Raw genomic sequence first — 26,619 nt, forward strand, 5'->3', positions numbered from 1 at the left:
TTGCTCACGACCATCCTAGTAGGCAGCAACAGCACGCACACATCAAGCCGTGTAAACAGTTCTCTAAACAGGAAGCTACATCAGTGAACAGAATTAAGTCATACCCTCGGTGCTATTCACGGCACAAATGACAAGACTGCCCATTCAGACAAGCACAGTGCTACGCTTGAGACAAGAAAGGTCACGTACAATGTGTATGTTTGCAATGGAACAAACAGAAGAATTCTACCCACTCACAAAAATCTAGTAACAAGGCTCATGTAATCAGAACTAGCACGCACCTGACGGCTTATAATGGACAAGACATTCCCGTTCTCGGAAAATGTACTTTGCCTGCCGCGTATCACTCTCATATGCGAACTGCAACTTTCACTGTGCTAGAATCACGCAATTGTGATTAATTTGGCTTTCAAATTCGGGACAATGTGTTGTCAGAGACTGCATTCAATGCCAAAGACAGTGTAGCTGGCTTGCTGAAAGAATTCCCTGAACTCTTTTCTGAAGGTTTAGGCAAGGCTAACAATTTTGTTGCACATATTACTATGAAAGACAATGCTCAGCTGAAATTTTGCCACACCAGAACTGTTACCATTGCATTTTGGGACAAAGTAGCTGCTGAACTTAAAGAACTGCAAGATAGCAGAGCTATTGCACCCATACAAGCGAGTCAATGGGCAAGTCCACTGGATTTGCTCCCCAAACTTTCAGGTTGCATTAGACTCTGTGCAGACTTTCAGTCTACAGTCAACACACAAACTGTGGTTGATACTTACCCATTGCCACACCCACAGGATCTCATGGACAGATTAGGCACTGGTCGTTACTTTTCAAAAATTGATTTGCGTGAGGCATATCTTCAAATTCCATTAGATGAAGAATCTCAAGCCATGTGTGTTGTGAACACTCATTTGGGCTTGTTTAAATATTTGTATTTGCCTTTTGGCAGTGCTTCCGCACCTGCCATTTATTTTCCAATGGTATTTGGAACAGCTGACTGCTGAAGTACCAAAATGTTCAAACTATTTGGACGATATTGTCGTAGCAGGTTGTACACCTGAAGAACACATTGCAAATTTGCGAGCTTTGTTTCGTGTGTTATCTGAGCAGGACTAAAGTGTAGATTGGACAAGAGTGAGTTTTTTTAAACCTGAGCTGTAGTATCTTGGTCATGTAACAAACAGTCAAGGTGTACATCCTCTTCAGTCACATTTGTTAGCCATATGTGACCTGCCAGTTTCTTGCAATGCCACAGAATTGCAGTCGGTCTTAGGGAAAATGAACTATTATATTCAGTTCATACCGAATGCTGCACAAATCACAGCCCCATTGCATCGCTTGTGTCACAAGAACGTCCCCTTTGTTTGGACAGATGAGTGCCAAGAAGCTTTTCAAAAACTTAAAGATGGATTGCTCAGTGATCGAGGCTTAATTCCCTTTGATCCTGACAAACCAGTTGTATTGGGAGTTGAGGCTTCCTCTTATGGAATTGGTGCAGTGCTTTCACACAGAATTGGTGATTAAGACAGGCCTATTGCTTCCGCATCAAAAGTGTTGTCCAAAGCTCAGTGTAACTATTCACAAATACAGAAAGAGGCAGTGGCTATTGTGTATGGTGTCACCAAATTCCACTACTGTTTGTATGGCAGAAAATTCTAATTAGTAATGGATCACAAGCCACTGCAGTCCTTATTTCATATGATGAAGCCAGTTCCTGAATGAACTGCCCAAATAATTGCAAAGATGGGCTTTGTTGTTGTCTCAATATTTAGTACGAGAGTATGTATCGTCCAAAAGCTCAACATGGAAATGCGGACGCACTTTCATGTCTTCTGATTGGCCCTGATACAGTCTCTGATGCTCCTGCTGCATCTTGTTGTCACATCAGTGCTCACAATTCTGAATTGCTTCAATCATTTCCTCTGAACTATAGGAAAATTACACACGCTATGGAAGCTGATTCAGATTTGAACATTTTGCTAAAAAAATGTTCACACATCTTGGCCTTGCTCACTGCATAGCATAAAGAACTCTGAAATGCACCGATACTCTGCACGTTGGCATGGCCTCGCTATATGGTGTGATTCTTGTTCAAAATGACAGTGGACAGTCATGTGTGTTGATACCCAAAGCTTTGCAAAAAGAAGTGCTGCAGTTACGTGACCAAGGACACTGAGGGATTGCTTGTACGAAACAGTTAGCACATCGACACTGTACTGGGCATCCACCCCCGTTAGCTGAGTGGTCAGCGCGGCAGAATGCCATTCCATGGGTCCCAGGTTTGATTCCCAGCTGGGGCAGGAGATTTTCTCCACTCAGGGACTGGGTGTTGTGTTGTGCATGTAGACTTTGCAGGAACTTTTTGGAACATTCGTTGGTTGATTGTGGTAGACTCTTATGGCAAGTCTCCTTTTGAAGTGCCAATGAACTTGACAACATCAAGTCACACAGTTCAGGTGTTGTCCTCTACTTTTTGCTTTGAACGTTTGCCTGAAGTCATAGTGTCAGACAATGGCCCTCAGTTCATGTCAAATGAATTGGAAAGATTCTGTGAGAGCAATGGCATACAGCATCTAATGAGTGCACCATTCCATAAACAGTCGAACGGCAAAGCAGAATGTTTTTTCAGAACTTTCAAGCAGCGGATGGCCAAACTTCGCACTGCACACACCATGGATCAAGCATTGCAACTGTTTCTCACCTCCTACCATTCACATCCACGAGATGGACCTTCGGCGGCAGAGCTGCTTCACAGCCACCGCCATCGGGCACTGCTCCACCTGCTCCATCCTCCTCAGCATCCAGAGCCAAATGAAGGCCACAAGTAATGTTTCACGCCACATGATATTGTGTTTTTCAGGGTTTTTAGCAGCAGCAGACGGTGGGCACGAGGCAAGATCCTTTGTCGACTTGGCGCATGCATGTATCTCATTTCAGGCCCAGATGGATTCCAGCACTGACGTTACACTCAAATTCGCCACTGGCATGTGCACGGCGATCCTTCTGTATCCCTTCCCCCAGATTCACGGATCCCGAGGACAGTGTGGCCACAGCAGCTGCCAGAGGGTGTCATCACGACACCGAGAGACAACCCCATGGAGATGGAGCCTTCTACTGCTTGCTATGGGCCTCAGGAGGTAGACGTGTACCCTTCTGGGCATTTTCCGGGTGGCGTTTCCACTAGAGGAAAGGCTGTATGGCGGGGTATGACCAGAAGTCTGACGTCCCCTGCAGCCACAGCTTCTGGTCCATCAGAGCCTCTTCCCCCGTTGTCATGCTCCATATATGATGGTCCATCGCTTTGGGGGGAGGAATGTTATGGCGTAAAGTCACTGACGGCATGCCAGTTGGGAACGACAGAGAAGAGATGGCTGTGAAAAGAGGTCAGCCAATCGCATGCTAACTGACCTTCCTCCAGGATGACAACGCAACAGCAGCAGCCCCTAGGTGAAGAGGACATAATTGTCATGCCCGACTTCAATAGCAGCTTCAACATTAGCCACTTTGTTAGCCCACTCATCGTAGCCTCTTCATTAATTATCTCCACACAGCACAGACTTGTGTTTGTCTGTTCTGAAGAAGACTGATTATTTTGTATGTCGCCCTTTGCTTGCAACACATCTATCAAAGTTAAGTATTTGTATTTGTCTGGTTATAATAAAACTCACAAATACAAGTTGTTTGATTGTTTGTCCAGTAAATTGAGTATGCAGAATTCCTCGACACAACAAAAAGCATGATCACATGTGTGGTGTCACCGCCAGACACCACACTTGCTAGGTGGTAATTTTAAATCGGCCGCGGTCCATTAGTACATGTCGGACCCGCGTGTCGCCACTGTTAGTGATCGCAGACCGAGCGCCACCACACAGCAGGTCTCGAGAGACGGACTAGCACTCGCCCCAGTTGTACGGACGACTCTGCTAGCGACTACACTGACGAAGCCTCGCTCCTTTGCCGAGCAGATAGTTAGAATAGCCTTCAGCTAAGTCCATGGCTACGACCTAGCAAGGCGCCATTAGCCTTACATAGCAATTGATACTTATCGTATAAAGCATGTCTCATCAAGAACGATGTATACAACAAGGATGGATTAAAGTTAAGTATTCCAAAAGCTACGTACTTTTCTTTATAGCATTCATTACGTATCCTGTTTCAGACCTCATGCCATCCTTCGTGTGTTTATAGCGTGCATTGCGGTCCCCTCAAATCACACTGTGTCGGCACTTCTGTCGACACACCAACATGTGCAACACAAAATGATAAAATCCATCTGAAAGTCTGGTAATGTCAGAACCAGGCTTGATGCCAAAACTCTCTGTAATTCTTCAAACGCACCCTGACACTCTTCTGTACACCTGAGTTTCACAGCCTTCCTTAGCAACTGCATGAATGGTCATGCTATGTCAGCACCGACAGTCATGGTCCAGACAATATGCTGAGTGAAGATGCTGTCACTGATTCTGACACCAATCTATAGTGCCCCCAGAGCAGGAAGGGGTGACTATGAGCCAAGATAGCATGAGTGGGTAGTGGAGGAGAGGTGGGAGTTGAGGCAGCTGCAAATGTAACAAATTTTTATTGAAGCATTTGTGCTGACTGATACTCCGGGTCAGTGGCCAGTTGGCCATATTCTGCTACACTTGCTGCATGTGTGCCCCTCAATGCTGATGCAAATACTCCATCTAGCACCAGTGGCCTTATTACATAAGACAGCTGCACATTTTGGTGCCAGCAACGTGCACTTGATGATTGCATATCTACTATGATCCTGAATGACACCCAGATGTGTCACAGTGGTGGATACCCACCACGATGAGATGTCTGCCCTGGAATGGTGAAAAATGGCTGGTGTGGGTGGAGAGAAGGCTGGTGTGCATGGAGAGAAGGCTGGTGTGTGAGGAGAGATGGCTGACGAGCATGGAGAGCAACAGTTGCCCCTTGGCCGGAGTCAGCTGTGCTGCTCGTGTTGACCTGGGATTGCCAGCTGTGCCGTGGCACTAAATACAGGGAACTTGTCCGGCACAACTGCATCATCCTGGTAGGGCTGCAAGACTAAGAATAATTTTGTTACAAAAATGCCCAGCACTTACAGCCAGCAGTGGCGTGTTTGTTGAGCATATGTAACACTATTGTCACATATCGTAAAATAACACTGCCACTGTCAGCGTAGACATCCGCTTTGCCCCTTGCTGCACAAGTATGACCAGTACAGCTGAGTTCACTGTTTCAGCATGCTAATCTGCCTCACAACATTGCATCGGTCTTGTTGAATTATTATAGCAACAACATCCTGTGCACCACTGCAATACACCGTTCATTATTACACTAATATTCCCACATAGTCTGACAAAACCAGGCCAGTCACCAAGAAGACATACCAACAAACCCTTTGCCAGTTTTAACAGCCAGTCGTTGCCTTCATTCCAGATAATTCGGCAGGACACAAAATTAGTGAGTAGAAGCAGCAGCAGCAGCATTTAACCTCTCCTGAACCAGCCCATCAGCATTTAAAAAATTGGATAGTTACATGATGTCTAGCCTGTGCTGCTCAGCACTGTGCCAATGACGCCGTTGCCTCTACCACTGCCACGACATAAGCTGCAGCCTGTCGCCTAGGCACCTAGATCCTATGGCAGCCCCGCACTTCGCCGCTGTTTTGGGAGTACGATGTGTGGGTCCAAATATTCCTGCACTCACCGGGGTATCAATAACAGAAGAGCTCATCATTTTGGCCACTGGAGCATGAAGCAACCTTACATCCTCGCAGCAATTGTCACCAGCCACACCATCTCTTACTGGGGAGTCTGACAAAATGGTGATGCAGCAGCAGTAGTAGGGGCATGCAATCAGCAGCCAGGGGCTGTCACACCGGAAAACAACATGATATTCACCTCACTCGCCATTGTTACTTGCAGTCCCATGCCAATGATTGTAAACAAGCTGCAATAAAGAAGTTCTTGTAAACCTGATCAGCTGCACACCCCACCCTTCTCCAGCAGAGAATCCTAGTGCATGCCAAGCCATGTGCGCCAGAGCTCTGCAGCAACATGTGCAGGAACTGAGTTGCATACTCAAAAAAACTTTTCAGACCTCAATAAATTTGCACTGAAGAGGTTCCCTGTAGAGCAAAAATATAGTTACCTCACTTGTGATGACTCATACAAAATCAACAGCATTAATTGCCTTTCTTACGTGTTCATGGAAAATACCTAGTAAACAGGATAGTAAATCAAACAAAAGATTTTTAAAAGTACTTAGAATAAAGTAGTCTTGAAAAGCAGATTGTTAAACACAGCATCGAGTTCAGCAATGAAATTTATAATCCCCAGAAAATTTGCAGTTTTGATGTGTGATGTCCAAAAAGTACTAGTTCTAAAATCTGAATAAATTAACAGCAATCCACTACTATATAATGTATATAACGATTTTTGCTCATCTGATTATTGCATCTTTCAGCTGAATATTTATAAATGCTATCAAGTTGCTCAAAAACAACTCATTTTGCTAAACAACTGTGCTCTATCAGTATAATATTGTGTGATTTGACTAGCTCACTTTTCTTAATTTTCTAAAATTATCATCCCAGACTGGCAATACTCGGTATGTGCAATGTTTTTGTGCACCTAACAAAATGAGCAACTTTGAAGACATTATAATTTGTTAGTAATATCACAATCACAGTTGTCATCTATTTCACTATAAACATTCATTCTCAACTTCTTTTCAATTTCTTTACTTTTATTTACATGTTTAACCGACTTTATTCCTGGAAATGGCCTCCCAAGGTTCTTAATACTTAGTGTATCTTCAAACAACAGGGAGGAGCAGTTACTTTCCCTAAAATTCCAATATTATTTCACCTCATGTTAGACACTGTGAAAACACGCACAATCAAATATCATTGCTATTATACTATTTACATTACTTCAGCAGTCAAGTTGCAAGTAGCAACTGATACAAATACTATACTTTATTATTATTATTATTATTAGGTATTATCTGAAATGTAGACACAAAAGTCTCCAATCATGAAATTTTGACACCAAATCACAGGCAGAGGGAAAACATACTGAAAGATTAAAAAATGATCACTCTGTCTACATATACAACAATTCCTTGCGACTTAATTTGAAAAGCAGAACATCAATACTCACAGCTTTTAGTAGGAAGTGGGCAAGGTTCCCATCTCACATTCTGCTGACTATCAACCGACGTTGTGAGCACAAGTCCGGGACCTTCTAGGATGCAGCCCACAAATTCACGTCCCAGCAGTACCATATTATTTCTAAACATTTCACTGTATTGTATAATTTCTGGATTGAATGTAGAATTGGCTACAGTCTGTAAATGAACAATGAAAGAACAAATGTTCAGTAGGTACATCAATTCTAAAAAGAGGAAGATTATGTTATTCATATTACAGTATGTTTAGGTACAGCACTGTGGCTGCAGGTTTCATAGGTAAAGGTGATCAGAAATTTGGATGTATTTTAATACCACACAGTCTGTCATATGACTCCAGTGTCTTAACCAGTAGGACCACTTTCCACAGACTCTGTATACGGTTCCTTTTGCTCCATTTCTCTTATTTGGAGTTTCTTCTCTGGATCACTTCTGTTTCTCTGCTGTTCACACCAAATTTTTACAACATTCCGTTCATCAGGCATGGATCTTAGATTATTTATAAACAAAATCTTGTTTCTATAAGTTTCTGCTAAATTAATGGTTCAGTGAGTTAACAACATTTAATTTATGCATCACTGTGTTCCCATTTTATAACAGGGGCACTTTTCCTTTTTATCATTCTTCATTTCTGCAACTGAAAGTCAATTATCTTCTCAATTGGCAAGTAGAATCACTTTGATATTTCCATACTGTTTTGTCTGTCACAATGGATTAAACTGAAATACTCCCTTCACCTATTCTATGTATGTGTGTGGAGTGAGGGTGGTGGGGGTGGAGAGAGGGGTGGGGGTGGGGGAGATGACACAGGATGGGATGGTGTGAGTGGTGTTGAAGTGGTCAGAAAAAACTGTTTACCTTCTCTCAGGTAGCAGATTTGAAAACCAATATGTGTTATACAATATACAGGGTGACTCACTAACTATTGCCACCTAGAATAACTCCTAAAGTATGGTAGTAGCTGAAAAGTTTGTGGGACAAATGTTGCATGGGACAACGGGGACCATAAGATAACATTGGTTTTTGTTGCTAGGTAGGGTCTTGTCAGTGATATGAAGGTCAACTTGTTTTTTTTTTTAAAATGGGATGCTATAGTTTGGTACTTATTTTCTGATAGCGACTATCACCACGAATCCAATGATGTGTAACAGTAAGGTCTTTGAAGGTCAATGAAGGTCAAAAAGGTGGCATAAATGTCCATTTACAGAAGGTGTTCGAAGTGATGATTATTGGTATCAATGCAGTGCTGTAATCTTATCATGGACTGAATGGTATTCCTTATCACTTCGGCACTTATCGAAGCACATGCTCTGACAATTCTTTTTCTTATATCAAGCAAATAGTAAATATTCACCAAATACAGCATATCCATATAATGTGCCATTGACATGTAAACACCATTCGACAGCTTCACAATACAACACTAACAGGAATGGTAAGACTAGTATCGTTGAATCAAGTGAATGTGAATGATGTATTCCTTCGAAGAACAAGTCGACATGCTTCTCATTTACAGAGAATGCCAACAAAATTCAGTGAGAGTTAGAGACTTATACGCTGAAAGATATTCTCAACGTACTCACACTACATGTCATACATTTAAATATGTGTATGATAAATTGACAACAACTGGATCTTTAACACATCGGAAACGTATCCGGTAAAGGAAAGTCACTAACGAGGAAACGGAAATTGGTACTCTTGCCACTATGGTTCGAGATCCTTGTGTTAGTTCGCATTAAATAGCAAGGGAATCTGGCATGAGCCAGAGTAGTGTTGTTCATGTTCTGCATCACCATAAATATCATCCTTACCATATCAGTCTCCACCAAGAATTAAATGGTACAGATCGTATGTGTTGCATTGAATTCTGCCGATGGACTCAACTTCAGATTCAGAGGGATGACACGTTTATTAATTTGATTTTATTTACTGACGAGGCTACATTCACGAACCACAGAAATGATAATTTGCATAACACGCATTATTGGGCAACTGAAAATCCATGTTGGCTGCAGCAATTTGCACACAAAAAACTGTGGTCGGTAAATGTATGATGTGGGACTCTGGAGGACAGAATTATAGGCCCCTATTACATTAAAGGAAATCTTAACAGTAGGAAGTACACTACATTCCTGCAAGAAACATTAGGTCTGTTGCTGGAAGAAATACCTTTAGAAACAAGGAACAGAATGTGGTATCAACATGATGGGTGTCCAGCACATTTTTAGCTGATGGCTAGAAATGAGTTGCAGAGACAATTCCCAAACTGTTGGACTGAACACGAGGTAGATGCGTCGTGGCCAGCTCGTTCGCCAGTTCTGTAAATGGACGTTCATGCCAACTTTGTGACCATCGCTGACCTTCAAAGACCTTACTGTTACACATCATCGGATTTGTCTCGATAGCCGCTATCAGAAAATAAGTACCAAACTATAGCATACCATTAGAAGAAACAAAGTTGACCTTCATATCTCTGAAGCAACCCCACCTAGCAACAAAAAACCATCATCATATTATGATCAAAGGGCCTCCCCAATTCGTCTAATGAATGCAGTCGCTCGCCCTGTTCCGGAGGAAGCCTCTTGGTCCACAAGATCTGGGCATTTGCAGAGGGTAGAATTACTAGTAGTTGAGAGCTGCAATGTTAGGCACATATTGGGGCTCCTTAGAGATACAACTTCCAAGGAGGGGAGTAAATCCAGTATGCACACTGGAAGGACTCATTCCAAATGTGGAACGAGTGCTTCTGGATGCCAAGATCACAGCATGCAGCCAACTGCAAGTGGTAGCTCATTTCAGTACAAACAATGCGTGATGCTTTGGATCAGAAAAGATTTTCTCTGGTTTCGAGCACCTATCTGAAGTGGTAAAGATGGCCAGGCTTGCTTGTGAGATGAAGTCTGAGCTCACCATTTGTAGCACTGTCAACTGGACCAACTGTGGACATCTGGTACAAAAATCGAGTGGGGGTCTGAATCAGAGGAATACATGGTTCTGCAACCATGTAGGCTGCAGATTTCTTGACTTGAGACATAGGATGGTGGGGTTTCGGGTTATGCTTAACAGGTCACTTCACTACAAGCACGAAGTGGCTACATATGTAGGAGGAACTGTGTGGAGTGGACTCACAGTTCTCAAGAAAGTGCAGGGAGAACTTCAGTCTCAAAGGATGCAAGACAAACACATGAACAGGTAGACATAGTTGCCAATTGTCGTAGATGAGTTGGGAAAGAACCAGAGCTCCAAGTACTAACAGAAAGCACTGGAGATCAAACTGTACCAAAAGCTGGCTAAAGACAAACATAACTTCATTGAAATTTTCACAAAGGACCTAACAGGATTCAGAAAGCCTGTTTGTTGCTGTTAGAAGTAGTTTACTTTTACTAAAATTGAAAGAGACAGTTCAGAATAACTTAATATTTGTTCCTTTTACTAACATCCCAACTCAGATAATTCAGCTGCAGAACAGTTCAAAGAAAACATGAGTACCATCTCAAATAGGTACCTCACTCATACAATTATAGTTGGTGGTGACTTCAATCTACCCTCACTATGCTGGTGTAAATACATGTTCAAAGTGGGTGTAAATATAAAACATAGTCATAAATTGTACTAAATGCTTTCTGCAAAAATTATTTTGATCAGTTAGTTCAGAAGCCCACTAAAGTCTAAATGGTTGTGAAAACATACTTGACCTCTTAGCAACAAATAATCCTGAGCAAGTACAGAGTATCATGATGAATACAGGGATTAGTGACCAGAAGATTGTTGCAGCGAGACTGACCAGTTCAACACCCAAATCCACAAAAAATAAACACAAAATATATCTATTCAAAAAAGCAGATAAAAGTCCACTTAATGCCTTCCTAAGAGACAGTCTCCACTCTTTCCAACTAACAATGTAAGTGTGGACCAGATGTGGCTTGAATTCAAAGAAATAGTATCTGAGGCAACTGAGAGATTTATGCCGAATAAACTAGTAAATGATGATACTGATCCATCATGGTACACAAAACAGGTCTGAACACTGTTGCAGAAGCAAAAAACATGCCGAATTCAAAAGAATACAAAATCTTCAAGACTGGGAATGCTTTACTGAAGCTCAAAACTTAGCATGGACTTCAATGTGTGATGCTTTTAACAACTTGCACAATGTAATTCTGTCTCAAAACCTGGCAGAATATCCAAAGAGATTCTGATTGTATGTAAAATATGCTAGTGGCATGACACAATTAATGCCTTCTCTGAATGACACCAACAGTGATATTAACAATGACAACATCAGTAAAGCAGTTACTAATCACAGTTTTCCAAAATTCCTTCACCAAAGAATACGAAGTAAATATTTCATAATTCAAATCAAGAACAACTGCCAACATGAGTAACTTTAAAGTAGGTATCCTCAGTGTAGTGAAGCATCTTAAAACATCTAATAAAGCCAAACGGAAAGTTGCACAGGTCACATCAGTACTCGAGAAAGGAAACAGGAGTAATCAATCTAATTACAGACCCATATCAAGAACACCGATTTGCATTAGGACTTTGGAATATATACTGGGTATGAATATTATGAATTACCTCAAAGATAATGGCCTACTGACACACAGTCAGCACGGATTCAGAAAATACATTTCCTGTGAAAAAATACAACTAGCTCTTCTTTGCATGAAGTAATGAGTACTATTCACAGAGGATCTCAAATAGATTCCCTGTTTCTAGAAGGCTTTTGACACCATTCCTCACAACAGACTTCCACTCAAATTTTGTGCCTCCGCTCAAATTGTGTGCCTATGGAGTATTGCTTCAGCAGTGCAACTGGATTCATGATTTACTGTCAGGAAGGCCAGAGTATGTAGTAACTAACAGAAAACTGTCGAGTAAAGCAGAAGTGGTGTCTGGTGTTCCACAATGAAGTGTTACAGGCCCTCTGCCACTCTTAATCTAAATAAACAATTCAGTGACAATCTGTGCAGCCCTGTTACATTGTTTATTGGCTAGTAAAGTCATCAGAAGACCAAAACCAGCTTCAAGATGACTCAGACATATCTGTATGGAGAAAAGGTGGCAACTCTCTCTGAATAATGGAAATTGTGAGGTCATCCACATGACTACGAAAAAATCCATTAAATTTTTCAGTTATGTGATACATCACACAAATTAAAAGGCTGTTAGTTCACCTAAATGCCTGGGAGTTACAATTACAAACAACTTAAATTGGAACAGTAACATAGACAATATTGTGGGGAAGGCAAACCAAAGACTGCACTTAGAAGATGCAACAGCTCTACTAAACAGACTGCCTACACTACATCTGTTCATCCTCTCTGAGAATACAGCTGTGTGGTGTAGGATCCTCACCAGATATGACAATGAAAAAGTCCAAAGAAGGGCTGCTAGTTTTGTGTTATAGCAAAATAGGGGACAGGGTGTCAAAGATATGATAAGCGAGTAGGGGTGGCTATTATTAAAACAAAGGTGATTTTTGCTGCAGCAAAGTGTTTTCATGAATTTCAATCACTAACTTAGTTCTCTAAATAGGAAAATATTTTAATGTCACCAACCTATATAGGTAGAAATGATCATTGTAATAAAGAGAGAGAAATCAAAGCTCATACAGAAAAATTTAAGTGTTCATTTTTTTCATGTGCTGCTAGAGAGTGGAACAGTAAAGAAACAGTCTGAAGGTGATTCAAAGAAGCTTCTGCCAAGCAGTGTGAATTGCAAAGTAGTTCAAATGGCTCTGAGCACTATGGGACTTAACATCTGAGGTCATCAGTCCCCTAGACTTAAAACTACTTAAACCTAACTGACCTAAGGACATCACACACAACCATGCCCGAAGCAGGATTCGAATCTGCGACCATAGCAGCAGCGCGGTTCCTGGACTGAAGCACCTAGAACTGCTCGGCCACAGCGGCCGGCTCATGCTGCGGCATTACTGCGTGCTCGCGGGGGCCCTACACGATATCAGGCAGGTGCAGCAGTTTCTTTGGCTCTTCAGTGTATCTGTCATTCCAGTATTCGTGCGACGTAAATCAGAAACTATAAATAGATCCTTAATTGTCAAAATGGTTCAAATGGCTCTGAGCACTACGCGACTTAACTTCTAAGGTCATCAGTTGCCTAGAACTTAGAACTAATTAAACCTAACTAACCTAAGGACATCACACACATCCATGCCCGAGGCAGGATTCGAACCTGCGACCGTAGCGGTCGCGCGGTTCCATACTGAAGCGCCTAGAACCGCTCGGCCACAACAGCTGGCTGCAAAGTAGTGATTTAGATTAGATGAAGATGACAACAGGAGGACAAAACAATATCATTAACATAATAAATGATAGTTTTGTGATGACAGATAATCTAAAGAGAAAGTGTAATATGAATGAAAGAAGGAAGATACCATTAACAATGAGACAATCAGAGGTAATGCACAAGCTCAGTCTGGGGAAGGAAATCAGCCACGCCCTTTCAAAGAAATCACTGCCACATTTGTCCTAAGTGATTTAGTGAAATCATCGAAAATTTAAATTTGAATGGGGATCTGAACTGCTGTTCTAGTTCAGAATCCAGGGTCTTAGCAATGTGCCACCTCACTTGGTAAAAGTGTGATACAGAAAAAGACAGTGTCCCAGAACTGCTCTTATAGTACGATTAAACGCTGAAATAAAGGCCACCATTTCATCACATAAACTATTATCATTCAACACTTTCTTTTGTGCTTGTCACTTTAAATATAAATTAGTACTGATACACTAAATATACACCAACAGAAAAAAACTGCAACACAAATGAAAGTTGGTAGGCACGTTTCTATATCTGAACAACAATGTCTATTCAAATTTCACACCAGTTGCATAAGAATGGCCCTGCTAGCACTGGTACGATGATGCAATTCTGGCTCGCTTTAAGTACACACCGTAATGGCTGTGAGCATTAGTTACCTCTGAGATTGGATGCAGTGAGTTCATGATAATCGAGAATGCCTATGTGACAAAGACGCCACCATCAACACCACCGTGAATTTGAACAAGGTCGTGTAATAGGACTAAGAGGAGCTGGATGTTCCTTCTGCAATACTGCAAAAAGACTTGGCAGGAATGTAGCTACTGTACACGATTGCTGGCAGCAGTGGTCACGAGTATGTATGGTCGCAATGAAGACCGGGCTCTGGATAGCCATGTGGCACTACGAAGACGGAAGACCACAGTGTTTAATGTACGACTCTGGTGCATCGTACTGCATCTGCAGCAGCAGTTGGGACCACAGTGACACAATGAACTGTTACAAATCAGTTACTTCAAGGACAGCTGTGAGCCAGATTCCCAGTACTGTGTATTCTACTGATCCCAAACCGTTGAAATTTGTGACTTCAGTGGTGTCAAGTGAGAGCTCACTGGAGGACAGAGTGGAGGTCGGTTATGTTTTCTGATGAAAGCTCGTTCCATCTCAGTGCCAATAACAGCCGTGTGTTGGTTGGAGGAAGGGCAGTTGATGGCCTGCATCCAACCTGTCTGGGTGCTAGACACACTGGACTTACACTTTGAGTTATGGTCTGGGATGCGATTTTGTATGACACTAGCTAGAGCACTCTTGTGGTTATTCCACACACCCTGACCGTAAATTTGTCCTTTAGGCTGTTGACTCAACCTATTGTTCTGCCATTCATGAACAGCATTCCAGGGGGGGGGGGGGGTGGGGGGTGTTTCAACAGGATAACAGTTGGTCCATCTACCACTTTTGTAAATTAACATGCTCTACAGAGTGGCACAATGTTGCCTTCGCTTGCTCGATCAACAGATCTATCTCCAAATGAGCAAATATGGGACTTCATCGGGTGAAAACACCAGCATCAGCCACAAACAGCATTAATTGTATCTTTACTGACTGACCAAGTGCAATAGGCATGGAACTGCATCCCACAAACTGACATCCGGCACCTGTACAACATAATGCATGTAATTTGCATGCTTGCGCTCAATATTTTGGTGGTTACACCCGTTATTACTGTACCAGCATTTCAAATTTGCATGCCTTATATCAGATTTACATTAACCTGCGATCTTGTAATGTTGATCACTTAAATATGTTACCTAGATAAATGTATTCCCAAAATTTCATTACTCTATATTAATTATTTTTTGGTGTAGTGATTTTCTTTTCTTCGGTGTATTTTTTCAATTGAGAAGCAGTATATTTTGTAATTATTTAAGAAAAACTCATTGATGTGTGAATGGGAAAAATCTCTAATATAAAAGATCTCAACAATTACAAACCTTCTGGTGACTGCCTGCTGAAAGTGTCAGATTTCCAAGACGATACATGAGGTTAATATTGTGCCACTCATTATCCAAAAATCTTGCGTTCAACAATGTCTTAATAGCACGACCATTAACGACAGCTACAAAAAGTAACCCTTCAGATCGTACAGATAACAACAGAGAATACCCAGGTTTTCCTTGTTGGAAAAATAGTTCCCCACCAACACATGTCCTAAAGCTCAATCCAGTGTGATTCTTTAAGTTGACAGGAGTGGAAAGGCTGACAAATGATGAACCATTGAAGTAGCCTTCTCTATAGACCGCACTCACACTCTCTGCGAAGAAGAGGATGAAGAGCAAACACCAATTATGTTCTGAAAAAGAAACAAGCAAATAAAAAAAAAGTTAACATCGATGTCAATTACACAACATTAAAATAAACATATTTTCTAAAAAATAAAGTGATTTCACCTTCAAAGCAGAAACCATACAATGATAATAGCCATTTTCTGTAATTGTATACAAATTTTATTAACTATGCACAACTATTTACAAACATTCACGAATTAAAATGTTGCAACATACATTATCACAGTGATAGTGATCTTCTCCTTGTTGAGTAAACAATAAGATTCAGGAATTAAAAGAGCCTTGATGATGGTGATTTGTACCAAACAATTTACATGTTACTTTGTTAATTAGTTCACTATTTAAATGTTACATGGGTTGTTTGCATGATTGTAAACTAAATAATGTGGAACATGCAAGTTTAAAGGGCAATGTGTGAATGCTGACCATTTACAGTTTACCAAATAACAGAGTAGTCAAAATCTAGTAAGACTGAACATGTCTTTAATATTCATGGAACTAATGATGCACTTAAATTTAGTCTCTTTTTTCCTTTTCTAGTTATACATGCTACTACATTTTCTTCAAAAGTTATCCAGGAGAAATGATTTGAGGTTATATTTAAAATTGGTTTTGTTAGCTGTCAGATTTTTTTTTCTTTTGGGGGGAGGGGGGGGGGGGTTAAATTATGAATGAGTGATAAGAGATCTATTTTTCTTCTAGTTTTATAGTTGTCGATGTCACAACTCTTCTTAAATTGTGATTGATAATATTGTGCATAGGCTATATTGCTAGTCACCATATTATGCAGACATTGAGTTGCAGACAGGCACAACAAAAAGACTGCTAAACATGAGCTTTCGGCCAAAAGGCCTAATCTAAAATAGACAACACACACACATTCATGCAGGCATAACTCACAACATGTTACCACTGTCTCTTGTGACTGATTATTTATGATGGAATTCATAAGTGAATATGCATTTTGTGAAGAAGCAGTTAACTTGAAGGTGCATCTACAAGATGAATGCGGGTGAATACCTTCTTATTCCCACTGTCCGAAGGACAGGTGCTACAGAGCAATGTAAAATACTCCTTATCTATATATTGATAAAGTTTTTAGTTGTTTATTAAACAAGAAAATGAAGTTCTTACAATAATTATTGCATTTTAGCTATATAGATAAAATTAGCTTTCACTCTTATTCAATGATTCTTCTGATGACCTAGTGATTATGAACCATCCAATTTTTCCTAGTTGGAAGGAAAACCACAATATGTCTCCTAAAGCAGTATTTATATTGTGCTTTACTGGACATAGGCTGAAACAGCAGAGTCTCTCTCATGCAGGACCTTAATTTACTTTGAACTATTTTCAATGATGAAATAGTAGTGGTTAGTGTTGCACATACTAATCTCCACTGCTCTGAAAATTTCTTGAAGAACAAGATGAGAAATAACTTTGCTAAGAAATCGTCTAATGCCACAGAAAAGACTAGTTTGAGTTCTATTTATACCAATGAGATGTTTTCTAAAAGTTGTCATGTACTTTACCAAAAAAGAAGACAATGAAACACTCTTGTTCACTAGTGTCATGAGTAATAGGCAGTTAGAAGGTTGCTATGAACATTAGGCTACATGAACTACGCAAATGATTCTATGACAAACCACCTGAATATGAGATTTAGAGAGCTTATGAACTAGGAAGAAACAAACGTTGACACTGTGAAAAGGAAAGCAATCTTTGAAGCAGCACATGCTTCTAATGACGAAAAATAAAAACATTCAAATTGAAAAGTAACAAAGAATGATATTTTATGCAGTGGAAGAGATTTTATCATCTTTGTAGTCAAACAATAAAAATTATGGTGTTCTGTCAACTAAAGTGGAGTCAAATTTTAAACATTTTGGAGGAGACCTAGAACAATAGGCTTTATAAACGCTTGGAACATAAAAACGTGCTATGTTACAAACAGCTTGAATTCAAAAAGGTCTGTCAACTGAACAAACTAGATTTACCTTGACAGATCTACACACACTACTAAAATGAAGTCCTCCATCATGCTTTTCTGCCTGTACATGAAAGCTAATCTCCTGAACTATTGTAGGGTTTTTTAAATGTTTTTTACTAATAGGTAGACTGGTTTATGGGGAAGTTTTGTGTATATAATTTATAATTCTACTGATGATGAGTGTGTAATAAATGTGTTGTTATTTGCTCCATATTTAATTAGTGCTTGCAGTGACATCTCATCGCAATGAGGGGATCTACAAGCTGGTCCGCTGGAGGGGAGGTAAAAAATGTAAATGTCATGTGACTAGGGCCTCGTGTCGGGTAGATCGTTCGTCAGGTGCAAGTCTTTCGATTTGATGCCACTTCAGCGACTTACGCGTCAATGGGGATGAAATGATGATGATTAGGACAACACAACACCCAGCCCCTGAGCGGAGAAAATCTCCAACCCAGCCGGGAGTCAAACCCGGGCCCTTAGGTTTGAAATTCTGTCACGCTCACCACTCAGCTACCGGGGGCGGACGGAGAAGAGGTGATATCTGGCGGGAAAAGTAGTACAGTGAGCAGCTGCCGCAACCCCAAAGCACAGAAAGGCTTGATCAGAATCTATACAGTCATGAGAATGGCTACGAGCTGGCATCTAACAGGTGCACTGCAGGTGGGGAGTGCCTCAGGGGTCAGTGCTGGGACCATTACTGCTTCCTTGTATATAAATGATATATCTTCGAACATGACAAGTGATTAATAAATGAGTGCAATATAGAAAATGTATCAAACAGCTCAGTTCAAGAAATACATTCATGGCATGTAAAAAATAAAACTGACAGTAAATAATCAGTTTTTTTACGGTTTCTAATATACAATTTTAATAGTATCAACTGTTAAATGTTGCACAGTCTTAGTTCAAGGGCGTTATTAAAGAGTAGCTCAAAGTGGTTTAGTAAACAAATTAAGGGTAATCTCAGGAATACTGCATGGATTTTTATCCAGTTTCACTAACAGAATGACTAATTCACGAGGAAGTTTTGTGTATGCAATTTAGTACCGCTTCGTTAGAGAAGTCGTCCGGCCGTAGTTGAGACAGGTCACTAGTAATATAAAACTAGTGCGTACTGAAAAGTAAGGTTTCTGAATTTTTGTGAAAACTTTTACAGCTTTTTACATAAAACCGAACTATATTAACATTCTACATCTTTATTCTTCATGTCTACATATCTGCCGCTAAAGGGCTCCTAACTGAAGCATGTAACACGGCAGTATGTAACGTAACTATTTCGATCCTTAGTAACAGCGTGCTCTAATCGAGTTTCGAATTCGAATGGTTCATTCACACATGGAGCACCCTCTCCTTCAGCATGACAATGCCATACCACACACGAACGCTGCGACATCTGCAACAATCCGACGCCTTGGGTTCACTGTCATCAATCATCCTCCACACAGTCCAGACGGAAAGTGTCGATTTCTTTCCCGTTGCAAATAAAACTATTTTCAAAGCGGTATTTTGATGTGCCCATCCGATGCAGCAATCGCATTTTACTGTAGGGTAGTTTTATCGATATGTATTAAAGCTCCAGTAAAACACGAACAATATCCAGCAATCCAGCAGCGATTCGCATACCGCCCCGCCTCGCGGTGTCTCCGCCGTTGCGTTGCTGCTCGAGCAACGTCCCTGTTAATACATATTGATAAACAAATATCGAACTAGACTAATTGGGGACTGCTCTATCGAATGGTCACGTAAAATTACGCTATATAAAAAAAAAATGGTTCATATGTCTCTGAGCACTATGGGACTTAACTGCTGAGGTCATCAGTCCCCTGAAACTTAGAACTACCTAAACCTAACTAACCTAAGGACATCACACACACCCATGCCCGAGGCGGGATTCGAACCTGCGATCGTAGCGGTCGCGCGGTTCCAGACTGTAGCGCCTAGAACCGCTCGGCCACCTCGGCCTGCTTACGCTATAAAAATCATTTTGTTTGTGAGCGGAATCAAACCCTCGAGACTGGGTGTAGCGTTAATACCGTAGAATTTCTATTATTGTAATGCGTAAACGTGGTAGGTAGAATTACTACCTTATGTCCGTATATTAAAGAAGTTTTTAATGGTCAGCATGTAGCGATACTGACAAATGAATTTATTTGAATGTAAAATGACTTGTTCCACAGCATTACGATTTATCGTGAAGATGATTCATGGAACACGGCCCAAACTAACTAACTTGATGAGCAGTATTTGTCTGGGCTGACTCCAGCAACAGATTGCAAAAACTAATTCGAAAATGGCTGCCGAAACATCAGAGAAAATGCACCAGACAACTCCTAGGAGGATAATGTCTTTTGCCGTTACCAATATTTCTTTGTTTTTCCAAAAAAGAGTGAAAAGCATAAATTTAACACTACGACCAAGACCAACGTTCACAAAAACTTCGAGGTGGTCCGTGAAATCCACGAATAAAACTAATGTAATATAACGTATTTTGCAAATCCTGTTTTGCGCAGTGTGCCCTGTTCTGAGTTGTAAGCCACAAAAAAATTACAATATTTTTAAACTGTTTGTATCTAAGGAACATTTTACAATTAAATCCGTGTAGTTTTGTAAAAACTGACAATTTATCGACGGAGAAATTCGCTATCACTTGTTTTTCAATACTTTTCCTGTTAACAAATCACCCTTAATCCTACTGATTTAAATTAGACCCGTAATACAGTACTAACAGAATCATTAATCACATTCTGTCAAATGATTTATACTGACATGAAGCTAAGGCAGGATAAAGAACACACACAGTAACGGTAATACTGCAAGAGCTATCAACTGGAGTTGGGGCCGTCCGGTGTGACCGTGCGGCTCCAAGCGCGTCAGTTTGGAACCGCGTGACCGCTACGGTCGCAGGTTCGAATCCTGCCTAGGGCATGGATGTGTGTGATGTCCTTAGGTTAGTTAGGTTTAAGTAGTTCTAAGTTCTAGGGGACTGATGACCTCAGTAGTTAAGTCCCATAGTGCTCAGAGCCTTTTTTTTTAACTGGAGTTGGTGAGTTACAGGGCTAAAATTGCTTAACTAAATCCATAAAAGTGCTGACGTAATTAATTCGGAGTTCGTGCGGCTGTTGCATCCGTAACTACTGAGAATAAGGCACCCAAAATGTTTTGCTTACAACTGTCCGTATCACTTCAGACACTTGAGTTTCCTCCAAAATATGTATTCCTATGAGCAGAGAAAAGAAAAGAGAACCTCTCAATATCACAATCACATGTCTGAAATTTAGTACGTTTAGTTTTGCTTTTGTGACAGTAAAATAGGCCAAACATTCGTAATAAAGATTCGAGTCGTCCACTACAAAAAGGATATCAAAGAATGAAACATAGTTTCTTTTCTTCGTGTAAAGAAGACGACTTTGTCATTTACACACCTGGTAATACAGAATCGGTTTATTCATAACTTCGTACGTGCAGCACTACGTATCAACAGTCGAACGACTTGTCTGACGTAGTAACACCACACTATACACAGGAGCCTTCCCTGTGAATCACTAGCTATTCTGAAAGAAAAAAATTATCACAACACCATGAAGGAGTTGTGCGACATACACGTAAGTTGGTAAGCGTGCTTTTATATCTGAAAGTTTCGCGCCAGTTGCATAAGAGTGGCGCTAGTGGTGTCAATATGAGGATACAATTTATGTTTGCTTCGAATACAGCCTGTACCGGCCCTGAGCGTTAATTACTTTTGAGATTGGATATGGTGGATTGATGATACTCAGGAATGCCTTTAAGGCGTCAAAGACGCCATTATCAACACCTCACTGAGTTTGAACGAGGTCGTGTAATACGGGTACGAGACGCTGGGTGTTCCATCTGCGACAATGCAAAGAGACTTGCCAGGACTGTATCCACCTGTACATTACTGCTAGCAGTGGCGGTTACGAGAATGTAAGGTCGCAAAAAGACTGGACTCCGAATGGCCACGTAGCACTACAGAAAAGGAAGGCCATCGTGATCGGCATATGGCTCTGGCGCATCGTACTGCATCTGCAGCAGCAAAATTTGGAAAATTCTTCCAGCAGGATAATACACATACAAATTAATGGACACAATTCCCAAGACAGTACCTTACGTCCTTCCTCTCCAGTACTATTTCCCGCCAATCCAGAAGTGGGGAAGTGCAAGAAAAGTGGAGGCAGGGGAGGGAAAATGGGGGAGGTGTGGGGAGGGAACGTGGGGGATGGGTAGGAGTGGGGGTGGTGACAACAATGTGAGGTTCCCACATCTACCCCCAGCGAGAGGAGGTAAGGGGACCCCCAGGGAGAGCCGTCATCTTGAATAAATTAAAACTGCACCAACACCTCCTTATCCCCCTACCGACGCCCCTTCGGCGACTTGCATGATCGTAACTGGGGAAACGAGACGTACAGTATAAATTGGAATCTTCTGGTGCATCTCGACATAAAAGAGAGGTGAATACTAGGTTAAAAGGCGGACTAAAAAGACTGGGATTCGATTCCGCGACCTTTCGGTTTTCAGTCACACACTTCACCGCTCGCTGGCCACGCCCGACATAGCTTCGCTGTTCTTTGGAATTGCGACAGCTATCACTTCACTGCCTTTCTCGCCAGATACAAACTCGTCTCCAGCTGATCAGCTCTTAGTTTCCATCACTGTCACGAAATATCACTCCAAATACCAATCAAATATGGAACGGATATTAAACACACATCATTACTTCGCGGTAATAAATCAAACATCGCGTTCGGAAACTCCCGTCACAAAATTTCTAGGAGTTGTGGAGGGGAGTGAGTACGTAATATTTTGAATGGCCTTTCAAGTCTCCCGACCTCACACCTTGTGACTATCTGTGGGGTTACGTAAAAAGATCGTTTTTTTATCGCCCCTATGTCTGACAATCTTGAAAACTGCGACGTCGCATTGTTGAAACCGCGAATTCTATAACGAGAGACCAGCTGCTTCGTGTCTGGGAGAAATTGAGCCACCGTTTTCATATTTGTCGTGTAACACATGGTGCTCACATTGAATGCATACAAATTTGAACCTTTCTCTTCCCAGGAATGTTGGAATTGCGTTCCTAACTTTTATTGTTTGCAAGCAATAAATGTTTGAAATCTGCCCTACCTTTTTAAATAGCCCTGGCATGAGGTGTTAAGAAATATTTAGAACTCGTCGCAACGCTTATTTGCTGCTAAACATCATTCCTTCAAAAAAAAAAAATGAAGTACATAGAAAAGTGAAATTCTGGGAAGGTCGGAAAATCATGACTACGTCCCGTCGATATCGAGGTCATGAAAAACTAAGCACAGGGTCAGGTTGGAAAAGGGTGGGAAGGATATCGGTAGCGTCATTTTTCAAAGCAACCACTCCCGCATTCATCTTAATCGATTTAGGCAAACCATGGAAAACGTAAATCAGGGTGAACTGACGGACATTTGTACCCTGCTACTTCTGTATAGGAGTTCTGTGCCGTGCCCCGCTGCTGCAACACCACTCTGTGAATTTACTCCTAGAAGCATCGGAAATTGCATTAGTTTTTTCAGTCTCTTCCCTAAGCATTATTTCCTTATTTGACTGGTGACATTTATGTGAAATGTCAATATAAAAAAAACCTACCATTGATCTTTCACGTGGAAACGATTTTAAAACTGGGACATTATAGGAAAAATAATGACCAAAAATGATCAATTACTTCCTGCTATAAGGAAAACTACTAACATTTGGTATCTGTGCAACGCAACTAGTACATGTGCAGATGTTAAATGCAACGCCGGGAGAAAGTTAAGTGGGTCGTGCTGGAGGTAATCTGTAGGCTCTAGCGAATGAAACCACAAAACGGCGAAGCCATCAAAATGCTCGCGACGTCGTGCGCCGCACAGCACTTTGCAAAGTTTGGATGACTCACTCAAGGCTCAGCTGCCCTAATTTTTTTCTTTTATTTATTTATTACTTATTCCACCACATAGCTGTCCTTGCTACATAGCACATAGGATGGACATAGAACACACATGAGACACACAGAACTACTATAAAATTCGCTTTGCAGTTTAAAATATAACTTACGTTTGTAATAAACTGAGCAACATTTTGAACGTATAAAAACATATACAAATTAAGCTGTGATAAATTTTTATAATGTCTTAAATGTGTGTGTGTGGAGGGGGAGGAGGGGGGCGCAAAGTTTTCAGATAATAAACTGGACATGCAAGGACTCCAAACATCTCCAGCTCTTCTTTCCTATGAACTAGATATTTAGAACACACGACGAATATACGATATATGTCTCAAACAGATTCAACGTCGCAGTCGCACTGGGCGTTCTTCACAACACCGACTCTGAACAGATGTGCTGGGGAAACTTCTGTGATTGAGTCTCATTCTCATTAGGGCAGTGACACGTGGTCTTATTTTGCGGTCGGTACACCAAGTGTTTTTTTTTTTTTCTTCTCTCAGACTGGATAATGTGATGTTCTTGATGGCGGTAGAGTACTTCCCCTTTTCTTTTCCAATGTTCAATAGCTTTGTTTTTCACCTAAGGTACAACATCGGACTGTGAAATGATCATTGTACTTCGTGTAAACATTTTTTTGAGCCGCCCCCCCCCCCCCCTTAGGAACAACTATGCCCTGTATGAAGTAGTCCAGAACAATGGAACGAAAAAGGCATATTTTTGAGTCCCCATTGAGTCTTTCAGGGAATTCTTAGTTCAGTGCAACTTGAAGAATATTTATTGAGAAAATGTGAAAAAAAAAGGATTTGGAAAAACAGACATCTACGTAAGTTTTTCAAAAGACTTGTAATGTCATAATCGTGTGTCAAACAAAAGGTAATTATAAGTCTTATAAAGGTTAATTTTGCACTTTAAACTATTAAATGTTCACATGTGTGTGAATTCCTATAGGGCTAAACTGCTGAGGTCATCGGTCCCTAGACTAACACACTAATTAGACTAACTTACGCTAACTCCTTGACCGAGGGAGGTCTCTAACCTCCCGCGGGAGCTTAAACTATTAGGTTGATGCACAAGTTTGTAGTGTTTTTGTTTTGCATGTTGGTATTCCGGTTGCTATGGGTTTATTTATTGGTTGTAATTTTTTATTTGTAGTTCACTGTTGTTATTTGAGTTAACATATTGTTACATTGTCATTTGAAGAGAATGAGTGGCGCTGTGGGCGCTAGAAAATGGAGTGCCAAGTGAGGAAGTCTGGACATTTCCGATATATTCTTCTGTTTAGAGTTCAATAGAGGAGTGACAGCAGCGGAGGCTGCCAGAAACATTTGCGCTGTGTGTGGGGATAATGCTATTGAAAAGAGCACGGCAAGGCTCAAATGGTTCAAATGGCTCTGAGCACTATGGGACTCAACTGCTGAGGTCATTCGTCCCCTAGAACTTAGAACTAGTTAAACCTAACTAACCTAAGGACATCACAAACATCCATGCCCGAGGCAGGATTCGAACCTGCGACCGTAGCGGACTTGCGGTTCCAGACTGCAGCGCCTTTAACCGCACGGCCACTTCGGCCGGCAGCACGGCAAGGAAATGGTTTTCTCGTTTTGAGGAGGATCGTTTGCACATTAGTGGCTCTCCATGTTCAGCAAGACCTTCGGGTTTGATGAAGATCGTTTAAACGCATTAACCCACAATGATCCACGTCAGAGTACTCGAGAACTGGCAAATGTGATGAACCATGATCATTCCAACACCGCGTGACATTTGCATGCAATGGGGGCGGTTCAAAAATCGGCATGCTCTAAGCCAAAATCACAAAAAATCAGCGGGTGGCCATATGTGCATCTCTGCTTGCTCGTCATCAGTTGGCTCGTAAACAACAACGATCATTCCTTTACTGTATCGTTACTGGTGACGAGAAATTTTCACCTTTATGGATGAAAATGCGCTCCGAACACGCCTCGACGAGTTATTCGCTTCAAAACCACGCGATTTCTACAATCGTGGAATCGAAAAGTTGCCCCAGCGTTGGCAGATTGTTGTAAATAGTGGAGGAGAATATACTATTGATGACTAAACTTATGGAAAAACGTTTAGAATTTATGCGCCGCCCTATTATTTCGGAGAATTCTAGTAGTTAAGCGTCTTCCGCCAAATGGTCAACCTGCACATTCAAAACATATTCCTGTCTGGTCAGGAACGAACTAAACTATCGCAGTTATTTCTCTGCTATTATTTTTCATTACCTCACGCATAAAGTCGGGTGGAAGGCATAACGCTGTTAAGTCCTTTCCCGGATTCTTTTAATACAATATTTACTGCATATTCTGGCTCCGGTTTGTAACGTTTCACAACTTTCAAGAGCTCGTTGTGCCATGGCTGTAATCTGCTTTACGAGAAGATGTGTTAGGCGCTTAAATTTTCGTGAACACAATTGGAGCGTGCATTGTCTAAAACCACAATACTTTCACCTGCAATTTTGGTATTAGGCGCTCTTGCAATCATTTTATACAATTTCCACTGTTCATTTGGTTGTGATACTCTTGCGATATTGATCTCGAATCATAGATGAGCTCTGCACCCCCAATGAACCCCATTTCTACTTCCGCATGAACCACTACTGCTCTTTGTCCAGAACTTTCATTTTCCCGCACACCTGGTACGTCACTATGCTACCAAGATTTACTGACAGTACAGTGTGTATGCACCCATGTGTCGTCAGTACGAGACTGGTTCCTTCGCACCTTTCTCGTTTTCAAAAATCAAATGGCTCTGAGCACTATGGGACTTAACTTCTGAGGTCATCAGTCCCCTAGAACTTAGAACTACATAAACCTAACTAACCTAAGGAC

The 26,619-nt window shown here is 41.2% G+C and overlaps 1 protein-coding gene across 1 annotated transcript in view; it reads right to left on the minus strand.

The window, feature by feature from the left end:
- The window catches only part of LOC124554996 (protein crumbs), a 355,585-nt gene that overhangs the window by 254,132 nt on the left and 74,834 nt on the right, over window positions 1–26,619 (minus strand). Inside the window, exons 2-3 of the mRNA XM_047128736.1 lie at window positions 15,459–15,817; window positions 7,155–7,341 (exon numbers count right to left, since the gene is read on the minus strand). Of these exons, the coding sequence (XP_046984692.1) occupies window positions 7,155–7,341; window positions 15,459–15,817 (546 nt within the window). The remainder of the gene's footprint in view (window positions 1–7,154; window positions 7,342–15,458; window positions 15,818–26,619) is intronic.

Source organism: Schistocerca americana, chromosome X (assembly GCF_021461395.2).
Source record: "Schistocerca americana isolate TAMUIC-IGC-003095 chromosome X, iqSchAmer2.1, whole genome shotgun sequence".
Lineage (NCBI taxonomy): Eukaryota > Metazoa > Arthropoda > Insecta > Orthoptera > Acrididae > Schistocerca > Schistocerca americana.